At 41.6% G+C, this 21,579-nt stretch overlaps 1 protein-coding gene across 21 annotated transcripts in view; it reads right to left on the reverse strand.

Moving 5' to 3' along the window:
- Positions 1-21,579, reverse strand: part of ARB2A (ARB2 cotranscriptional regulator A) — a 407,046-nt gene that overhangs the window by 112,674 nt on the left and 272,793 nt on the right. Inside the window, exon 11 of one of the 21 annotated variants that reach the window (XM_015096199.4) lies at positions 9,174-10,891. The exons of the other annotated variants lie outside the window; for them this stretch is intronic. Within the exon in view, the coding sequence (XP_014951685.1) occupies positions 10,884-10,891 (8 nt within the window). The 3' untranslated portion in view covers positions 9,174-10,883. Of the gene's footprint in view, positions 1-9,173; positions 10,892-21,579 lie in introns of those variants that run through there. 21 annotated transcript variants of the gene reach the window in all.

Below are 21,579 nucleotides of genomic sequence, written 5' to 3' on the forward strand. Positions count from 1 at the left end.
AAATTCTTTATATGCACTTCTAAGCCTGCCTCTCCTCCAGGGCTCCCTGAGCTGGTGGATGGCACTGCCACCCACTTGGTCACACATACTGGAACCCAGGAATTGTTCTTGACCTTTCTCATCACTTAATGGGAAATAGATGGGCAAACAGTGGGAACAGTGTCAGATTTTGTTTTTTTGGGCTCCAAAATCACTGCAGATGGTGATTGCAGCCATGAAATTAAAAGACACTTACTCCTTGGAAGAAAAGTTATGACCAACCTAGATAGCATATTCAAAAGCAGAGACATTACTTGGCCAACAAAGGTCTGTCTAGTCAAGGCTATGGTTTTTCCTGTGGTCATGTATGGATGTGAGAGTTGGACTGTGAAGAAGGCTGAGCACGGAAGAATTGATGCTTTTGAACTGTGGTGTTGAAGGAGACTCTTGAAAGTCCCTTGGACTGCAAGGAGATCCAACTAGTCCATTCTGAAGGAGATCAGCCCCAGGTGTTCTTTGGAAGGAATGATGCTAAAGCTGAAACTCCAGTACTTTGGCCACCTCATGCGAAGAGTTGACTCATTGGAAAAGACTCGAATGCTGGGAGGGATTGGGGGCAGGAGGAGAAGGGGACGACAGAGGATGAGATGGCTGGATGGCATCACTGACTCGATGGACCTGAGTCTGAGTGAATTCCAGGAGTTGGTGATGGACAGGGAGGCCTGGCGTGCTGTGATTCATGGGGTCGCAAAGAGTCAGACACAACTGAGTGACTGAACTGAACTGAACTGAACTTTCTCATCCTCTGGAGGGCATGAGGGCCTCAGATATTATGTGGTGGGTTTCCTAAAACAGTTGAATTCTACCATCTCCTCTCCAGCTTCACCCTTACTGTTTTAATTTAGGTCACATAATTCCTCACTTGCAATATCACAATAATCTTATAGTTGGCTTCTTCTGTATCTCCTTTCAAGTTAATCTTTCTTACCTGTGCTGCTGCTGCTAAGTTGCTTCAGTTGTGTCCGACTCTGTGCGACCCCACAGACGGCAGCCCATGAGGCTCCACCATCCCTGGGATTCTCCAGGCAAGAACACTGAAGTCGCTCAGTCGTGTCTGACTCTTAGCTAATTTCCCCCAAATCCAACGAAATGAAAAAAATCTAATCATGTCATTTTGTTCTTCTCTTTTCCCCCCACCCCAAAACCTAGCCCCCTTTTCCCTGGTCAACAAGGTGGGAATTCTGAGTATGGAACACAGTGTTGTCCCGCTCTTCCTTTCCCAGCCTCATCCACCACACTCCCCCAAGCTCTCTGCAGCCCATCTTATTCCATCCACGCTCAGTGAGGACACTTCACTTTGTCATAGAGAGGGCACGCTTTTCGTGGCTATCACCCTTTTCTTCACCCCTCCCCTTCTCTCAGAAACAGCTTCCTGCTTGCCATTCTCATTCTCTTGTATCATTCAGGATTCTGCTCAAATGCCATCTCGTTAGAGAAGACTTTCCAGACCACCCTTTGTAAAACGGCACCCCTTTCACTCTCTGCTCCCTTTACTAACCCACTTTTTTTTTTTAAATTCCAGCAAGCATTGCTACCTAATACATACTTTTTTATCCTTCTGTATATTGTTTGTCTCTCCACTGCCAAGAGAGCAGGCGCTTTGTCTGACTCACTGCTGCATCTACATGGCCCACAGCTGTGCTTGGCTCAGTAAACATTTCCTGAATAAATGAAGCATGCTGTATTTCCAGTCCATCTTTAAGTCACAGTTTAGAGGACACTTGATGGTGAGGATTTCCCCTAGGCAGAGTTAGTTACTGCTTTTGTGGTCCCCTCCAGGTACTCTATATGTTCTTTACTCTGACATTTATCAGTAATTATATATTTCATGTTTCTGACTTTCCAACTAGGTACTTAAGGGCATACATGTAGGTGTTATAAAGCCTGGAACATAATAGAACCCCAGGTGATACACTGCTCAATAGACATTTGCTGAATGAGTGAAGGAATCCCCACTTCCACAATTCTGAGAGTGACGCCCATCTAGTTTCAGTTTAACAAGGAGAAACTTGACCCTGCCGGGTGCCTCTCCGTCCTTTCTCTCCTGTACTAGAACAAGGCCCTTATGTAGATGGGGTATTAGCCCTGTGAGGCCAAACTGAAGTCAACACTACAGAAAATGAGGTTGTAGATACGGCCTTGAAGCCACGGGAGAGGGAAAAAGAATCAAGAAATCACCTGCCATCTCTACAGGCTGTGCATTTGGTTATTTGTTTAATGCCTGCATTTCTAGTGCAATCCTGGCTAGAATGTATGCTGGTGAAGGGCAAGGTCCTTGTCTGTCTGGCTTATTTATAGATTTTCAGCACTTGGAACTGTACCTGGCACAAAGTGGGAAGTCAGAGACATGTTTAATGTTAAATAAATGAATCTCAGCAGCATTCACAATGACAAGACTTCCTTAGTGGCCTTATGTTTCAAGATGATAGTTCATGGAAAACAGTTTGCAGTATACAAAATTTCACTGATACCTATTCTTTCCAAGTATACCTACATGCTGTTTTTTTTTTCAAAATTACAAAGCAACAAGTGTCTGCTAAACACAATGAAACCTGGAACATAAAGAGAATAAAAGAATAATTATATAAATTAAGACTCACATAGTGAAACTAGCTCATTGGTGAGAAAGAAAACCACAGGGAAATAGTTTACAATTTGTCTAAAATCAATAGTTGAATAAAAATGTTTTTAGTGACTTGGAAAAAATGAGTCCAATCTAATTTGAGGAAAGCTTCATTATACTGAGTTAAAACACAGTAGCTACAAACATTTACTAAATTAAAAAGTAAGGCAATATGAACCTGATGGGTTTTTCAACTCACTTGGGTACGCTCAAGGCTTTCCCTTACTTGGTCTTCATCCGCCATTGTGCCTGTCTCCTTGTTTACGCATATGCGCTACTACAATTAAAAACTCATATTCTTAAAAGAAGTCTTGACGTCTCCTTAAAAGTATATTTAATGGGCTACAGACAGGGGGTGATCAGGGGAAAAAAGCAGGAGCATATTTGGTTGGAACAAAAATAGAGATCAGGGAAGGCAGATGATGGGAATGCCCAAGACAGCCAGCCACTGTTTGGGCTGGGGTGCTTGAGAGGCTAATCCATCACCTTCAACAAACACCGAGACCTCAGAGTAAGTGATTAGATTACAATGTAAGAATCAGGCTAGTCTTATCCATGGGGAATTATAAAGCCAGGATAAGAAACACATGGTCCCAGGCCCTGTGTATTTATAATCTAAATGGAGGAGAAGAGAAACCATCAGGAGAGCAAGACAGTTAAAGACTTGCCCAAAGAGAATTTAACAGGGTTCTATTGCGAGGATCTTTGGAAGGAAGAAAAATTTAAGTTTTAAGTGAAGTACACAAAGCGTCAGGATTTGTCTTTAAGTTCCTCTTATCGTGTTCCTGCTCAGTCATGTCTCTTTGTGACTCTTTGGACTCTAGCCTGCCAGGCTCCTCTGTCTATGGCATTTTCCAGGCAAGGGTACTGGAGCAGGTTGCCCTTTCCTCCTCCAGGGGATCTTCCTGACCCAGGGATTGAACCTGCATCTCCTGTGTCTCCTGCATTGGCAGGCAGGTTCTTTACCCACTGAGCAACTGGGAAGCCCCCTTCTGAAATAGCTTCTATTCCAAGAGGGCCAAAGCCAACTTCCAAGGTCATTAATGGCAAGAAGCAAAAAAAAAAAAAAAAAAAATGAAAACAGTGGAGACAAAGCACATCCTTGTAGGTCTCAGTTCACATTTCATCTCTTTGAAATACTCTGCCCACACATCCAGGACCACAGTGAGCTCAGTGCTCCCTGCTCTTTGAACTTGGGACCTTTCCACTCAGATACACCGGCTGCTTTAAACAGTCAGCTGGGGTTTCCTGCCTAAGCTCCCACCCAGGGGATAAGGCACCTCCCGAAGGACATTCATTCTGTACTTATGTGCCAAACATTCGTGCTAATACAGGAGCGATCCACAGCACTGCAGGGATGGTGAAGAGCCTATAAGCACCTGGATGTGAGGGAGGTCTGGGTCTGACTTGTTGAGCAGCTGGCTTGTGACAAGGGAGGCGGTCCTTGCTTCGGCAGCTCTCCAAATGAGTAGCCCCAGAGCTGCTCATGCTCCAGACAGAGGACAGGCCTTTGCTCAAGAACATGCGAGGAGCTTCACTGCTCCAGCAGAGGCTCAAAAACATACTTCTTGAATGTAATTACATCAACAGAGCACATCAGAAGATCTAAGAATAACATACAAGTCAGACAGAGAGGGCCTGGCAGACTGGATGGAGCCAGTTCTATCGTTCTTCCCATTCCGCAGGTATCCTAATAACTGCACATTGACCAGGCATCAGTGTATGAAGAGACTGTCAGCAGAAGGGCAGGTTTAGGTTCCCAAGAATGACATCAGTCAAGGAGCGAGTGTGTGTGCACCAAGTCGCTCAGTCGTGTCTGACTCTCTGTGACCCCGTGGACTGCAGCCCACCAGGCTCCTCTGTCCACGGGATTTTCCAGGCAAGAATACTGGAGTGGGTTGCCATGCCCTTCTCCAGAGGATCTTCCCAACCCAGGGATTGAACCTGCATCTCTTAGGTCTCCTGCACTGGCAGGCAGGTTCTTGACCACTAGCGCCACCTGGAAAGCCCCATTAGTTAAGGAGACAAAAAGCAGAGGCAGGAGACAATATCCAGAGACCAGTCTCTGGGAAGTCCTTCTCTGGACGTAGGAAGTAAAGTCAGAAACCCAGGAGAACTGACAGCCGTCCAGTAAGGGAGCACGTCTGCCACCTTAACAGAGAGACAGTTACCACCACACATCACAATTTAGTTTACTGACACCACCTCAAATTACACTGAAGCGACTAACCCGTCAATTCTCTATGTTGGATTTTCAAGTCGAAGACTACGTAAGAAAAAGTGAGACATGGGAGGCAAATTAGGCAGCGAAGAAAAACAGATGCGTGAAGGTAAGGTACCCACAGAAAGAACACGAGGCTGGAACAGCATGGGAAAATTAATCACATCAACGTAGTCACTGGGAAGAACCATTTACTCTCTATGAGATAAATTTATTTACTTCATTTCTTTACTCTATGAGATAAATTCACAAAACAGATAATGACAGCACTGTTTTGCAAAGGAGATAAGAGAGGACAGGAACCAGGGTGAAAGGACAGCCATTTGTGGGTAACAAGATACTTCTAGTTTTATAAAACACAGAAAAACTAGAATGCAGTGGGTTGCCAATGTAGAATTTCCTTGATCTTCTTAATTTCTGATTAAGATGAAGGACTTGTTGTCGCTGTTTTTCACTTCATGTTGCTGCCGTTCTTTTTGTTATTGTAAAAAGCAGGTCTGTGGTGATATAACGGCGGCTTAGAAGTAACGGTTCATGACACAAATATGACAAAACCACGAAGTCAGAGACTACAAAGAGACTTAGAGGATGGGGAGGAAAAAAACGTTCCATTTTATTCTGTAGAGCTGTGATATTCATGAGCTCTGGACATCCTGTGCTCTAAAATAGGATTTAGTATAAAAACCCTGCAGCCTTCACCTGAAGTCTTGAAGAATTTAAAATATTTGTAGAAGGCAGGAAGAGCAGCTGAGCTGAGCAGGGCTGAGCCGAAGGGCATTATGGGGATGAGTCAGGTATACCCAAAGACAGTCACAAGCAGAACAAGTTTCCAGGCTCCTGTTGTGCCAAGAAGGATTTAAACAAACTTTTCAGCTGAGTATGCCATTGTTACAGAAGAAAGGCTTTAAGGATGTTCTTACATTGATTATTCTAGTCAGGGTGCAGCCACCGTCTTCTGCATTCAGATTCGTACTCTGCTTACACTTTTAAGTAAGAGATACACAACTGGTTTAGGGCTTCTCCGGTGACCCAGTGGTAAAGAATCTGCCTGCAATGCAAGAGATGCAGGAGACGTGGGTTCTATCCCTGAGTCGGGAAGATCCCTTGTTGGGTTCTATCCCTGAGTCGGGAAGATCCCTCGGAGAAGGGCACGGCAACTCACTCCAGTATTCTTGTTGGGAAAATCCCAGGATAGAGGAACCAAGTGGGCTATGGTTCAACTGAAGCAACTGAGCACACACACAACTTGTTTAGAGGAAAAATTTTCTATTACACTGCACAGCAAAATACACCTAACAGAAGATGAACGGTGAAACCGGTAATTCAGGGTGTGACGTGTGCTCAGAGAAGTGAGTGAGAAGTAGAATGGAATTTGTTTACAGGACGAAACTCTTTTAGGTGCTGTGAGAATTTTTTTTGTTAAGGAGATTCCAGATTGACTGACTTTGGTGCCATTACCATCGTAAGCTCAGGGCCTCCCTGTGAATGTCCCTGAAATTTCTCTAAGAAACCAGAGTGGTAGAATTTCTTGCAATAATTTAAATTCAAGAAAGACTTTTGTCTTTTATTATTGACACAAACGCAGATGAAGCACAAAGAAGAAACCAATAAATTTATAGATGCTTCTCATAAGGATATGTTCTAGGGCAGGTATGGTCTGAAAGGAGGACAGTGTGTTAAAGAACTGATAGGCTTTCAGGGACACTACAGAATACAGCTGAGCCCCAAAGAATCGATGCTTTTGAACTGTGGTGTTGGAGAAGACTCTTGAGAGTCCCTTGGACTGCAAGGAGGTCCAACTAGTCCATTCTAAAGGAGATCAGTCCTGGGTGTTCTTTGGAAGGAATGATGCTAAAGCTGAAACTCCAATACTTGGGCCACCTCATGCGAAGAGTTGACTCATTGGAAAAGACTCAGATGCTGGGAGGGATTGGGGGCAGGAGGAGAAGGGGACGACAGAAGATGAGATGGCTGGATGGCATCACTGACTCGATGGACATGAGTTTGAGTGAACTTCAGGAGTTGGTGCTGGACAGGGAGGCCTGGCGTGCTGCGATTCATGGGGTCACAAAGAGTCAGACACGACCGAGCAACTGAACTGAACTGACCTGAACTGATAGAATACAGTACCTAGCAGGGAGGAGAATGAAAGGGAAAGGGTCAGGGTGAAATTTAAATAAATTAGAAGAGTGAAGAAATAGGGAGAATGCTGAAGAGGAGGAAAATGGAGGAGTTTAAAGACTGTACTTGTGTATAGGACATGCTGGGATGGTGAAACGTGACCAAAAGCAGGACTCAGATAATCTAGGAAATAGAAGGATGGAAGCAGAAGAGAAATGACAGAAAGCTTTAATTCTCAAATACTGGAAAGTAAAGAACAATTTTTCTAAAACTACTGTACTTGATTGTTGGATAAAATCATTTCTAATAACAATAGGAAGCTCCTGCTTTTGCACAGTATTGTAGGACTACACAGAGGACTGACCAGACAAGCTGAAACCGGGCAAAGTAATCATAATAATAAATGAAAAAAAACCTGTGGTTGTCCCATAATCTTTGAATTTTTTTGTTATAACACTAAAAATCCTCTGAAGCCAGGCAAAGTGATCATAATAATCAATGAAAAAAAAGAAACTATGGCTGTTCCATAACCTTTGATTTTTTTTTTTTTGTCATAACACAAAATCTTCCATCAGCTGAAAATCAATAGGGTAGGGGAATAAAAAAAAAGAGTAAGACATTATACTTAGTACACTGCATCTCAAAACATTAAAACGCTGACAAATAAGATACTTTCTTTGTAAAAAACTTACTAAGAGTAGTTTGTAACTCTGAACAGTGCTTTCTTCCTTGTCCTCTAACTTACAGTACAGTTCAAGCAAATCTTTTCTGTGCCTTGGCGAACTGTCACACTCCAAGTGTGGAGCAGCTGCCAATATTTTATCCCTCACTCTTCCAATGTCATGAAATATATCTGAAGGTCCATTTGATGTGAAGTGTTTCTCTGCCAGTATCACTTCCTCTGGGATATCTTCATCTTTTCGTCACAGTGCTTTCCAACTGCACTTCCAGCATTTTATGTCTTTGCTTCCCTTTCATCTCCGTTGGCCGGATCTCTCTTCTGACCATCCATTTTTTGTAAATACATACAGTGCTACTGTGTATGAACTGAATAACAGATATGCAGTGCTCAGTCAGTGACAGATTCTTTTTTTTAAAGTGATACAATTGGGAATGGACCATGATGTGCAACTGTTATTTGCAACGATATTTGTATTTAATGCAGTTATTAATAGTTAGTAGATTATGGTAACTGAAATTCTGAACCTTATTTTGGGGGTTTGGTGTTATTTCACTCAACTATGGTAACTGAAATTTGTGTGTATTCGAACCATGCAAACATGCATTCATTGAGTCGTGACTACGTGTCAGGTACTATTTTAACAGTCCTGGAAAGATTATTTTACTTAATTCTGATCATAACCCGATGAGACTGTACTAGTGTGATCTTAACTTTATAGACAGTATGACTGTAGATTTTCATCTGGCCATGAAACAGAATTAATTCTCCACACATCTGGGAGAATACAAATTTCTCACAGACGTGTTAAATCCAAAGGTCTTCTTCATAAATGCTGACACTACCACTAAAGAATTCTGAAATGATAAATAACACATCTATTTGAAACACAGAGTCAATGTCAGGGTCTCATAGTAGCAGGGAAGAAAGTTAGACACTTAGAAAAGATGCTATAGGTCTTAGATAGTAGTGGGCTTACCATTTTTAAAAAAGGGGGGTGTCAGTGAACCAAGATTTACTCTTGGGTTCCTGAAGGAGTTCCTAAGTCCTTAACCTTCCTCTCCACATATTTCCACAATCAACCTGTGATTAGGAACAAAAAGAATCCCTGCAGTGAGCAAAAGGCTTTTTTTTTTTTTTTTTTTCCAGGAGACTATGAGTTCTTTGAGGGGCAAGAGTCATACACTGAGATCTTTAGAGTGCTCAAAAAATCTTTGCAGAATTAAGGAATGAATATTTATAGTTAATTTCTTACCCCAAGAGAAGCAAAAATAACTCATACTTGAAGTAAGACATGGAATTAGGCTCTAATTTTAGGGGGAAATAATTAAATCAATAAAAAATTAATTGGGGGTTTTCTAAAACTTAAGTTTTGTTGCCTGTGTTGATGTTGAATGCTTGATATTATTTCTGAAGAAAAGCAAAACCAAATAATGCTGAGGGATTAATACTTCAAAAGAGAAATGCTATAAAAATCTAAAGTACAATGGTTATGGAAAACTATACTTTTTATTATAAAATTCAATCCACACTTCATGTAGTTCCACAAATAGCTTTCCCACATCTGTATAACCATTTGTAACTGTGGCCTTAAATTAACAATGTCTTATGTTAAATTTAATTACTTTTCTTCTAGAAAGTAAGCAGGAAAGGTGTGGTTCCATTCAGACTCTAAATATCTTTGAAGGGCATTTATTTAAAATAAAAAATTCACTTTGCTCTTTTAAAATGTCTGAAACTAGCTAAAACAAAAGAATCTCTAAGCCACTATTGATTTTAGAAGGTTATTAAAAAATTTCAATTTATCATCTCTTACACAAGTCTCATTTTTAAAGATCATCGCGGTAAACAAAGTTAAAATGAAGTATATGTTTATTTACTCCAATTTTAAACAAGTAACTTCTGTAATACTTTAGAAATTGAGAAATCATGTAAAACGACGGAATTTTGTCAAGGGTTGTACCGTAAGATTATTCAAAACATGCATAAACTAGCTGGTACATGATGTCTCAATTGGTAGAACATATTAAATATTTGGGGTAAAACATGTATGGTTGAAGGGGACATTACAATAGAGATAATAAGGATGGAAATACTAGAACCAATTCTCAAAGAATATTTAGACATTATATATCAGTTAAATCAGTGTTAATACCTAAATCTGGAGTCACTGATCAAATTATCTTTCAAAGGTTTTTCATTAAATAGGACTATTTTCCTTTAAAGAAGGACTACAGTTTAAGATCTATGATGAAACAAAAAAATATAGCCCTGATTTAAAGTGCTGATAACACAGAACATCTCAGGGTTTTTTTGACCTATGTCTGGTGCCTAACGTTCACTTTGAATTTTCTTTTCAGTAACAGAGAACATTTAATTTTGAAGTTCTGAACCACTACTAGAAAGCAATGTAGTTTCTCTGAAGGGGTATGCTTGGGTGGGGGGTATTTTCTGCCAGTAGACAGATTTATTGCTGGCGACTTGATGTCTGTCTGTGACAAGACAGAGCAGGCAGGCAGGAAGGTGGCGATGGGCGGGATTTATCACATGGTTGGTCAAAGAGAAGGTGAAGGGCAGTGGACCTGGGAAAAACACTCAGGTCAGGAAGGGGCAGGCAGGGATGGTGGGCTGGGCGAGATGCGATTCCACGGGCTGAGGACAAAGGGTCTCTGGGTGGGGGAGACTGAAGCCAGGGAGACCCAGAAGACAAAAACTGTAAGAGCCGCACGTAGAGACTAAGGGAGATGACAGACGGAGAGTCAGAGGTGGAATGCAGACCCAGGGCGGCCATGCAGAGCCGTGGCCCAGACAGAGGACAGAGCAGAGGAGAGAAAGGGGACGAGAGAGACACAGACAGCCACGCAGGGGACGTCAGCGCCTAGCACACGGTGAGAGGACGAAGATCTCCGTCTTAGGCGTCACTGGGCCCAGCTTACTTTTCCAACAACTAGGGGACACAGCACTGAGACCCATGAGGCACTGTTGCGGGGACTGTAAACATACTCTCTCCCACAGATTAGCTCACAGCTTACACAATTTTCAAGTACAGATATAAATTCATATTATTTGGCTATTTATCCACAAGAATTCCAAAATAATTCCTTAAAATCATTTTATCTTTTAAGGGAAAAGTTAGCTCAGTAAAAGGAGAGTTGTCACCTTTACTGCCAGATTCTTTGATGAATTTTTCACAAATTGGTTCAGAAAGCTGTAAAAAAAAACATGGTGGCTATTTTAAATTTTTTTTTTTTAAGTGAGATTTCTGGAGTGAGATTACTTATATTCACTATGATTATTTGAAAAGTGAAAAAGCCAAAATAACCGGATAATACTGGACCTGATTAAGTGTGCATATATGTATTTATACATTTATTTAGATTATTTTAAATGATTCACTGATCAGTTATTTTCCCAAAGCTCCAGATTTCAGCTAATTACAATGAATGATTCACTGAAAACACAAGAATTTCTAGGGTCAACTTTTAGAACACTCATCCCTAATATTAACTAATAATTATAAGGTAGCATAGAACAATGAATAAGGAAAGCAACCGATGAATAACAGCTATAAGGCAAATTCCACAGTAAAGAACAAAAACTGCCTGAAAAGTGCTATTTAGTTAATGAAAACATCACTTAAAGAATTAGAATGTATATCCTTTGAGTGGAAGGAAGTAGCGTGCTAGAATTCTTGAGCAGTAAAAGTAGCCAAAAGTGGAACAGTATCATATGTATGCCTTGAATTTTAAAGGCAGTTTATAAGACAAAGTATAGATTTTTCAAAAACCTACTTAATTTGAGCTATGTCTAAAAACATATTAGACAACTCAGTGCATCTACACATTCGGAATGATAGCACATTCTAGAAGCAATTATGGTTGACTTTTCATTGCTATCTTTAGAAGGAAGTAATTAGCCACTAACAAAGAAAAGAGAACTCCTTAGTGTCATTTCTTCAACACGCATTTTCGGCAATAAAGTGAAGTGAATAGTTAGCAAATATTCAGTAATTTTAGTCAGTGTAAATAGTCTGGATTATCTAAGCAAAGAAAAATTGGGGTTTTCATTAGCAGGTTTTCTATTATTCAAATTCACCTAGAAATTGCTAATTTTCCACGTCCTGTTCCAGTAGGGAAGTGGGGTTTGACAGGTAACATGTTATTTAATGGTCCCCTTCTACATCCAGGCTTCCCTGGTGGCTCAGAGGTTAAAGCGTCTGCCTGCAATGCGGGAGACCCGGGTTCGATCCCTGGGTTGGGAAGATCCCCTGGAGAAGGCAATGGCACCCCACTCCAGTACTCTTGCCTGGAGAATCCCATGGAGGGAGGAGCGTGGTGGGCTACAGCCCACGGGGTCGCAAAGCGTCGGACACGACTGAGCGACAAACTACTACTACTACTAACTACTTCTACATCTAGACTAAGACAGGATCATCTAAATACAGTAAGTCTTCAAGTTTAATTCTAATTTCTTAAGACATCCACTATGGTTCTTTCCCCCTCACCCTTTACTTCTTCCTTTTTTACCATTTATACTGTTACCTTTCTAAATTTTGAGGTACCTATGTTTATATCTACTGTTCTAAGTAAGCTGAAATAATAAATAAAGGCTATCTCAAGCCATGACAAGGGTGAGAACAAATGAGATGGATACAAGTTTGCGGAGGGAACATATGGACAAGAATCAGACATCTATCTAGACCGTACAGTTTTAACGAATCTGGGTTCAGGAATTTCCTTAATGGCAGGTGGTAAAAGCTTTCCATTCTGTGTGCCTGGCCCAAGAGGCTCACAGGTACATGGAGATACTGATCCTTTCACCTTTCAGGGGTGAGGTCAGTCAGGAGGGTGACCCCTGTCTGTCAACCCCCAGAATGCCATACAGATGTTACACCTTTCTGTATGTACTGCTTAAGGAAGAGCTGAATGACTTTAATAACTTTCTGATAACTGTGCTTTTTGGTTACCATAAACCCTAGAGGACTGGTAAAGGACCTGATGAGCAGGTCGGGTTTTCAAGAACTCAGACAAGAGACTGCGTGAGCGTACACGAGCAATGATTTCAATGATTTCATTAGCTAAGTAGCTATCCCAAAGTCTAGGAAAAGGACTTCTAAGGTTATTAAATAGACAGGAAAACATGCACTGTCTTTATCAGTGAGGAATGGTAGAAGGTCAGGACTGGAAGGAACGTCCTAGAAGGGTCATCTTCTCAAAGAGGCCATCCCTGGCCGCCTTCCTAACAATTCAGATCTTCCCCTCCACGCACAAACACCGCAGGTCTTTTCGTCTTGCTTTCTCTTCCTCCTGCCAATGACCACCATCTAACATACATGTGTGTGCTCAGTCACTCAGCTGTGTCCAACGCTTCGTGACCCCATGGACTGCAGCCTGGCAGGCTCCTCTGTCCGTGGAATTCTCCACGCAAAAATACTGGAGTGGGTTGTCATTCCCTTCTCCAGGGGATCTTCCCGACCCAGGGATGGAACCTGTGTCTCCTGCACTGGCAGGCAGATTCTACCATTGCGCCCCATGGGAAGCCCTCTAATACATACACTCTCTTTGTTCATCCTTTTATTACTGCTTGTCTTCCCTACTAGAATATAAGCTCCCCGTCAGGACTGTTATCTACTGTAATTCACTGCTGTGTCCCTGGCACCTGGAGCAATGCTTGGTCCGTGGTGAACTCTTGATGAATGAATGCATGGGGACAGAAAGCAGGTACCCACAGAGGCAGGAGGGGAGCACACTCAGAGAGCTCAAAGTATGCAGGCGTGGGCAGCAGGATTTTCTTATGCTGAGGTCCAGTTAGAACCGCCTGGCAGAGTGGCCTGTCAGTCTTGGGCCAGCTGAAGCAAGCTGTATCTAGACATGTAAGAAGTCAGGAGATATTGTGCTCTGAAACCTTGTCTGCTTTCAAATATTTCTGCTTTGCTTTCCTTTCACCTGGAAGAATGTCTCCTCATGCACAGTCAAAAATTATATTAGTTATTTTTGGCAAGCAACACACCATATAAGATCATTTCTAATTTCACCTTGTCCTGCTACCCTAGCTTCTTTTCGCTTTCTTTCCTGATTTCTGCGTTCTACTGAATATTCGTCTTTTTGACTGTTAGTCTTCCTTTTGATCGCTTCATTATATTTTCTATCTTTCTGTGACCATGGTTTCGTGACCCTTATCAATATCACAGAGAACACAGAAAAACATGAATAACTAAGTTTTTGTTCAAAAATAAGAATGGAGACAGGAGAATGGAAGGGAAAATATTCCTGCAAATGCTTTTTCCATTCCTACAGGAATAAAATAATCAATTGTTTTTAAATAAATGACAACGTTGAATTCTAAAGTGACTAATGAAAATATATAGCTATATTACATTTTCACAGTACCTTCCTCTTGAAGAACTTAAACTATCCTTGCAGATACTAAAAATTGTCATTGCAACATTTCATAATATTTACACACGATAATTAAGGCAGATATCTGCTATTGTCATTTTATAACAAACGTAAACAACCAAAATGTGGGTTACACAATAAAATATATCCTATAAACTATTTGTTTGTTTGAATAACAATGTTTCCAATGGGCTCATTTTTACTAGTAAAAAATACTATTAATATAAAAAAGTGGGGGAACCAGTCACTTGGCACATATTCAAGATCCCTCAAACACCCACCATTCACTATATGTTATAATAACTGAAAAGTTAGACTTCATTTTAAGTATAAGATATACTACTACCAATTCTTAAATGCAGATTTATGAAGCACATTTGCTTTCCAAAGGAAAATAAAAATAATATGACTGTACTGAAAATAATTATCAGTGATATTTTAAGTACAATTAAAAAATTTTACTGTACCTGTTTTTAAAATATATATGCATAGGTAAACAACATTCATAAAATGGAGCTATTATGAGCATTAAATCTACTTTTTGGGTAAAGAGAAACATATTTAGTAATAAAGGAAAAAATATAATATTAGATGAGTATGTATTTTTACAGGTAATTTCATTGCTTTGACCATGAAACTTCTAGCCAAAAGATGAAACGCATATTGCTATAAAACTTCATAAGTTAGAAATCTGGGGGAAAAAAAAGGCTTCACTGAATTGAATGGATAGTCTGGACATCCACCATTAACTTGTGGTCAGTACACATTGAAAATTCAAATAATCTTACCATTTTAAAGTACAGTAACAGGATTATTAATCAGAGAATTTCAAGTGTTTCAAAGGTGCTTAAACAACATTTTCTATTTCTACTTGAATTTCCCGTCATCACCTCCACTATCATTACCTCAATTAAGTAGGTCATAAGTGAAAGAGAGTGAAAAAGTTGGCCTAATGCTCAACATTCAGAAAACGAAGATCATGGCATCTGGTCCCATCAGTTCAGGGGAAATAGATGGGAAACAGTGGAAACAGTGTCAGACTTTATTTTGGGGGGCTCCAAAATCACTGCAGATGGTGACTGCAGCCATGAAACTAAAAGATGCTTACTCCTTGGAAGGAAAGTTATGACCAATCTAGATAGCATATTCAAAAGCAGAGACATTACTTGGCCAACAAAGAAAGGTCTGTCTAATCAAGGCTATGGTTTTTCTAGTGGTCATGTATGGATGTGAGAGTTGGATTGTGAAGAAAGCTGAGCACCAAAGAATTGATGTTTTTGAACTGTGGTGTTGGAGAAGACTCTTGAGAGTCCCTTGGACTGCAAGAAGATCCAATCAGTCCATCCTAAAGGAGATCAGTCCTAGATGTTTATTGGAAGGACTGATGCTGAAGCTGAAACTCCAATACTTTGGCCATGCAAAGAGTTGACTCATTGGGAAAGACTCTGATGCTGGGAAGGATTGGGGGCGGGAGGAGAAGGGGACAACAGAGGGTGAGATGGCTGGATGGCATCACTGACTTGATGGACCTGAGTCTGAGTGAACTCTGGGAGCTGGTGATGGACAGGGAGGCCTGGCGTGCTGTGGTCGCGAAGAGTCGGACACAACTCAGCGGCTGAACTGACTGAAGACAATTTCATCATTTCTTGCCCGTAACTGATTTCTCCCTCAAGCTCCCTGATACTTCTGGTAATGACATTTTCATTATCCCAGTTACTTTTCATTGGAGCTTATAATTGTCTTCCCCCTCCCCACAGCTCCCATATTCAACCTGTTTATCACCAAGGAGTGCAGATTCTTCCCGAATCATCGCTCTCTTATCCCCTCTGCTCCCACTGCCACCACTTCAGTTCACGCCGGCAACCACGTACACTGGCTTTACTGTCACATACTGCCAAGCCTATCGCTGCTGGCTTCTTGTTCCTATCTTTTATTCACTTACTAAATTAATCTTCTTTAAAATTCCACTTTATCATGTCATAATAATGTTGATCATGTCATAAAAATGTTCAACATGTTTTAAGGATTCTTTGATTAAAATTGCTGATCTTGACAGAAACCCATTCAATTTTTCTAAGCAGGTACAGAAAATGCTGGGTGTATGGCCCTAACTCTTCTCTCATTTGATGCAACCTAATGTTGATGCCTAGTCTTCCCAGATGGGGTAACAGTGGAAACAGTGTCAGACTTTATTTGGGGGCTCCAAAATCACTGCAGATGGTGACTGCAGCCATGAAATTAAAAGACGCTTACTCCTTGGAAGGAAAGTTATGACCAACTCAGACAGCATATTAAAAAGCAGAGACCTTACTTTGCCAACAAAGGTCCGGCTAGTCAAGGCTATGGTTTTTCCAGTGGTCATGTATGGATGTGAGAGTCGGACTGTGAAGAAAGCTGAGCGCCGAAGAATTGATGCTTTTGAACTGTGGTGTAGGAGAAGACTCTTGAGAGTCCCTTGGACTGCAAGGAGATCCAACCAGTCCATCTTAATGGAGATCAGTCCTGAGTATACATTGGAAGGACTGATATTGAAGCTGAAACTCCAATACTTTGGCCATCTGATGCAAAGAACTGACTCATTTGAAAAGACCCTGATGCTGCGAAAGATTGAGGGCAGGAGGAGAGGAGTACTAAAGAGGATGAGATGGTTGGATGGCATCACCAACTCAATGGACATGAGTTCGGGTAAACTCCGGGAGTTGGTGATGGACTGGGAGGCCTGGCGTGCTGTGGTCCATGGGGTCGCAAAGAGTCGGACACGACTGAGCGACTGAACCGAACTTCCCCGACGGCTCAGTGGTAAGGAATCCGCCTGCCAATGCAGGAGATGTGGGTTCAGTCCCTGGGTAGGGAAGATCCCTGGAGGAAGAAACGGCAACCCCCTCTAGTATTCTTGTCTGGAGAATCCCATGGACAGAGGAGCCTGGTAGACTGCAGTCCATGAGGTTACAAAGTGTCAGACATGACTGAGCGACTGGGCACCCGTGCAGTGTTGATGCCAGGTTCAAAAGCAGCAGCGGGCCTGGAGACAGTTTTTTTTAAAAACCCTTTTTAGGGTTGGGGTGGGGGGAGATAGTCATCATACTATCTGCATAGCTGGAGACACTGCTATGTCCCCAGCTTTCACAGCAGTACCTGGAACATAAGTGCTCAGTGAATTTGAGGAATAAATGGATACAGGTGCTTCCAACTATCTGAAAGTAGGGAAACTCCCGTGAAAACTTTCATAAGTCCAAATGATATAAAGTGAAGATGTGACTACCTTAGGGCACATTTTGCTAATGGGTGCCTCAAAATAATTCGAGATAAGGCACAGATGCTCACAAGCACGGTTCACAACTATGGCAACATGATGCTGGGGTCTGGAGTGTAGTTCCCAGGGGAGGACCTTGGTGGTCCCACTCTTGAGGCTCAGGATACTTGCTGCCTCTGTGATGGCTCCCTGAAAACAAATGCTGTAGCTATTTTTTGCTTTTGCCTTTCTTCCCGAAAGCAAAAATCCTCTTTAGCTTTCTTTCTTTTACTGAAAACAGGTACTAACACAGGTCTTTTGTAAAAGTGAAGAGGCATAAAGGAAGCTTTCAAAAAGTGGGCAATAACTGTAAATGCTGAGGAATGCATGTGAAATCGCCTTCTGACTTAAGTCACATTTGTTGGAATAAAAACCCAGAAGAAATAGAAGGTTACGGAAAGCAGCAAGCTCTGTTCTAAGAAAAATTTGATCAGAGAAGAGCTGAATAGTATAAGCTTAAGTATAAGCTCAGACAAGAGCTGACGACTTAGTATAAGATCAAATGAGCGTGATAAAGAGGAAATCTATCTCTGGTAAACTGTACAGCACCGTCTAATGAGGTAGTGGAGGAGCAGGGGTTGGAATGAATTGTCTTTACAGAGCTTTAGAGTGCCTTTTTTGAAAGAGTTACTCTTAAACCCTAATGTATCAGGAAGCAAAGCTTGAGGCTCAAAAAAAGTTGCGTTTTCTTTCCACTTAGGCTTAAATGACCAGGAGAGTTGAAGTTAAGCCTGTTGTGCTACCTCCTGCTGTGGAACAAAGTACCCCCCAAATTCACAGCTTATGATGAAAACACATTTATCAGTCCCAGTGTGTGCTGGGCCTGGATCTGAGGGCGCCTTAGGTGGACGACTGGCTCTGGGTTTCTCACAAGGCCGCAGTGAGAGTGCTGGCTGAGGCTGGTGTCATCTCAAGGCTCGGATCCTCTTCCAGGGTCATTCATGTGGCTGTTGGCAGACTTTAGATCCATGCTGGCTCTCGGCCAGAGACACGGATTCCATGCCATGTGGGCCTCTGCGTGAGTGCTCACAACGTGGCAGCTGGCTTCCATCAGGGGGAGCAGGCAAGAGGATGAGAAAGGGCCTAAGTTTGCCAACAGTCACGGGTCTTACCACGTTCCCCATTATCCTTAAGCAGCGGGCTGGAGAGAATGGTGGGATGACTCTTTGAACACTCAGTTACAGGCCCTGTGATGTTTCTGATATCGTATCTAGGAATAAGGAGTAGAACTGGGGCTGGCTTCTCTTCTCCCCTCATTACCCTTGGTGTCTACTAGCAAAGCTACTGCTTCCCATTCCCACGACTGTAGGCTCTGCTGGTCTAAAGGTTGCATAGGGAGGAACGCTTCCATAAGGTATCACAACAATGACTCCACTGAACTGAAAGTGAAACTGCTATCTTATACCACTGGATGAACAAGCAATGGAGAATGCTACTAGACTGGCTAGGGAGACTATTCCTGATTACTAGGAAAAACTGAGTTGCTGCTATACAACAGCAGTAAATAGGAGTATGTCTGTGATGAGGGAAATCCTCTAGGATACCTGTTAATATTGAATACTGTCTGTGATTAATGTCAACAGAAAAATACAGTAATGTAACTCCTGCAGAACTGCTAATGGCTCACACCCTTCAGGAATGAAGATATGGGGCATCCCATTGGGCAAGGAATCATGACCAGTTGAGGTGCTTACTAAAAGCAAAGAGTATATGGAATGAAGTAGTTATACACACCTGCTACACGACCAGTTGCAAAAAATGAAGAATGTAATGGTTATGAGCATTTTCTCCTTATTTTGATATGAATATATATAGGAAATATTTTTTGTTTTCTTCTCTCTTATTCTTTATCATCTCATGTAAGATGTGTCAATAGTAATTAGCTTTATCTCTCATTATTAAATTATAGGATACTGAAGATGAGAAGAATGAACGTCATTCAAGGACAAAAAAGGGGCATTGTATCCTCCCTTTTAGTGTGTATTCAGTTGTACACAGGACAGTTGTACCATGTTAGGTGGAAGCAAGACTACTTTAATGTCTTCGTTTGGAGAGTGGTTTAAGGAGATGTATGTGAGTGCCAAGTAGACAAGGGGTGAACTGTGAAGGTTCTGCAGTGAGGCACTTTGGCTTGGTTGAACTATGATTCCCAGAATTCCTTTTCAAACTGTACGTCTCTGTTTAGGCTGGTACAAAAGGGAGACTTCTGTTGGAAATTCGGGGGGTTAAAATGAAGCAGCAGCCATTTCAAGCTCACACACACTGTTTATCTGCTGGCCCACTTGGTGGCACAAAGCAGCGGTTAGCGTCATGACAAAGGGCACCAGCTTCTTCAGGAACCCACACCACCAAGGACAGAAGCCCCAAGAACTGGCACAGATTGAAGTCCATCCTCGTGGGCTCCAGCTCATGGTTATGGGTTCCAGCTCATTCTTGCTCTTCACCCCTTTATATAACATCTTCCCTTAACAACTGCCTGCTCTGTAGACAGCTCTAGCATCACAAGTAAAGTTGACATTCTTCTAGATACTGCTCAATCAGATCTGATCCAGTCCTAGGTCAAACCTCTATAACACATCCTTTACTATCTACAGTCTATCCTCATTATTTGTGGATTCTGTATTTCTGAATTCACCTACTTATTAAAATTTATCTGTAATCAATACTCATGGTGTTTTGTTATTTGTGGACGTGCACATGTGGAACGTGGTAAAAAAAAAAATTTGAGTAGCTTAACAGGCACATCCCTAACTAAGGTCAAACAAGGTCATACTCTGAATTCTTGATCCAGTTTTGTGCTATAAACAATTATCCTTTTTGCAGACTATTTAGTGCCCTGTTTTTCACACTGCTGTGTTTTTGTTGATGATTTTCTTCTCTGAAATGGTGTCCAAGTATTTGCTGAAGTGTTAAGACAGTGATGTATCTTATGGAGAAAGTAAGTCCTATTCGGGCATGAGTTAGTGCCGTGGACTGTGAGTTCAATGTTAGTGAGTCAACTATGTATTAAATAAGGCATCTTCAAACAGAAACACTCATAAAACAAAGTTATATACATTGACCGGCTGATGAAAATGTGACCAGAAGCTTCCAAATCTAATCCTGCATTTTCTTGAGGAGTAATGATTCACTGATTCAGTGTTCTCAGAGACTTCACAAAACATAACCACTGATAATAAAGAGAATATATTGTAATCAATGCGCACGTGCACACACACACACGTGCACACACACGTGCACACACACACACACACACTGTAGCATATATATCTCCTACTAGTCTGTTTCTCTGACTGAACCCTGAATGATAGACCTGGAAAGTTTAGTTACAATAATAGTGAAACTCAGTTCAAGTTTAGGTATTAATGATGGTAAAATTTAGTTATCATAAGAGTTCTTTCCCTAGTAGCTGAACTGTTCTCCAAATTTCCTTCAAATACATAAACATGTATGCAACTTTAAGTACTTTGCGATTAGCTATCTCTTATGGTTGTTAAATGGAGCAGTTCATGTTCAAGAGAAGAGGGCGGCAGAGGATTAGATGGTTAGACAGCATCATTGACTCAATGGACATCATTTGGAGCTAACTCTGGGAGACAGCGAAGGACAAGGAAGCCTGGTTTGCTGCAGTTCATGGGGTTGCAAAGAGTCGGACATGACTTAGCGACTGAACAACATGGTCAAAACTTCTGCTCATTCTCTGGCACCTATGACCAGGAAACCTGTTTCTGTTCTGTATCATAATCAGACACTACTGCTCACTTTGTGTTTATCGTGAAAACTGTGAAAGCCCAAACCAGAAAGCAATGAAAAATGTCACTCTTTCTTCTGACCTAGAGATGAGGGAGTAAAGTACAAATCTTTCAGGCTGGAAGTCAACACCAACATTAAACTGTCTGGAGCCCACTTGCTTCCTCAGGTGCTCAGCCCACCACCTCTGTTCTTTCAGTGGACAGGCTGGTCTTGCCTGTTCATAGTTCCCCATGAAATGGACATCTTCTGATTCATCCAGCCCTTCCTCCTTCATTGGTGTTTTCTTTTGTCCAGAGTATCAGCCTGCATGTCTTCCTATAATCCAAGTCCCATCTAACACAACAGGTCCAACCAAAAGCTTTTACATGAAAAATGTCTGTAGACTCTAGGCCATAGAAATCTCTCTTCTCTGAACTCACGGTCTTGACTTCCTACTGGATCACTGAGTTGGTA

The sequence above is a fragment of the Ovis aries genome, chromosome 5, assembly GCF_016772045.2.
Source record: "Ovis aries strain OAR_USU_Benz2616 breed Rambouillet chromosome 5, ARS-UI_Ramb_v3.0, whole genome shotgun sequence".
NCBI lineage: Eukaryota > Metazoa > Chordata > Mammalia > Artiodactyla > Bovidae > Ovis > Ovis aries.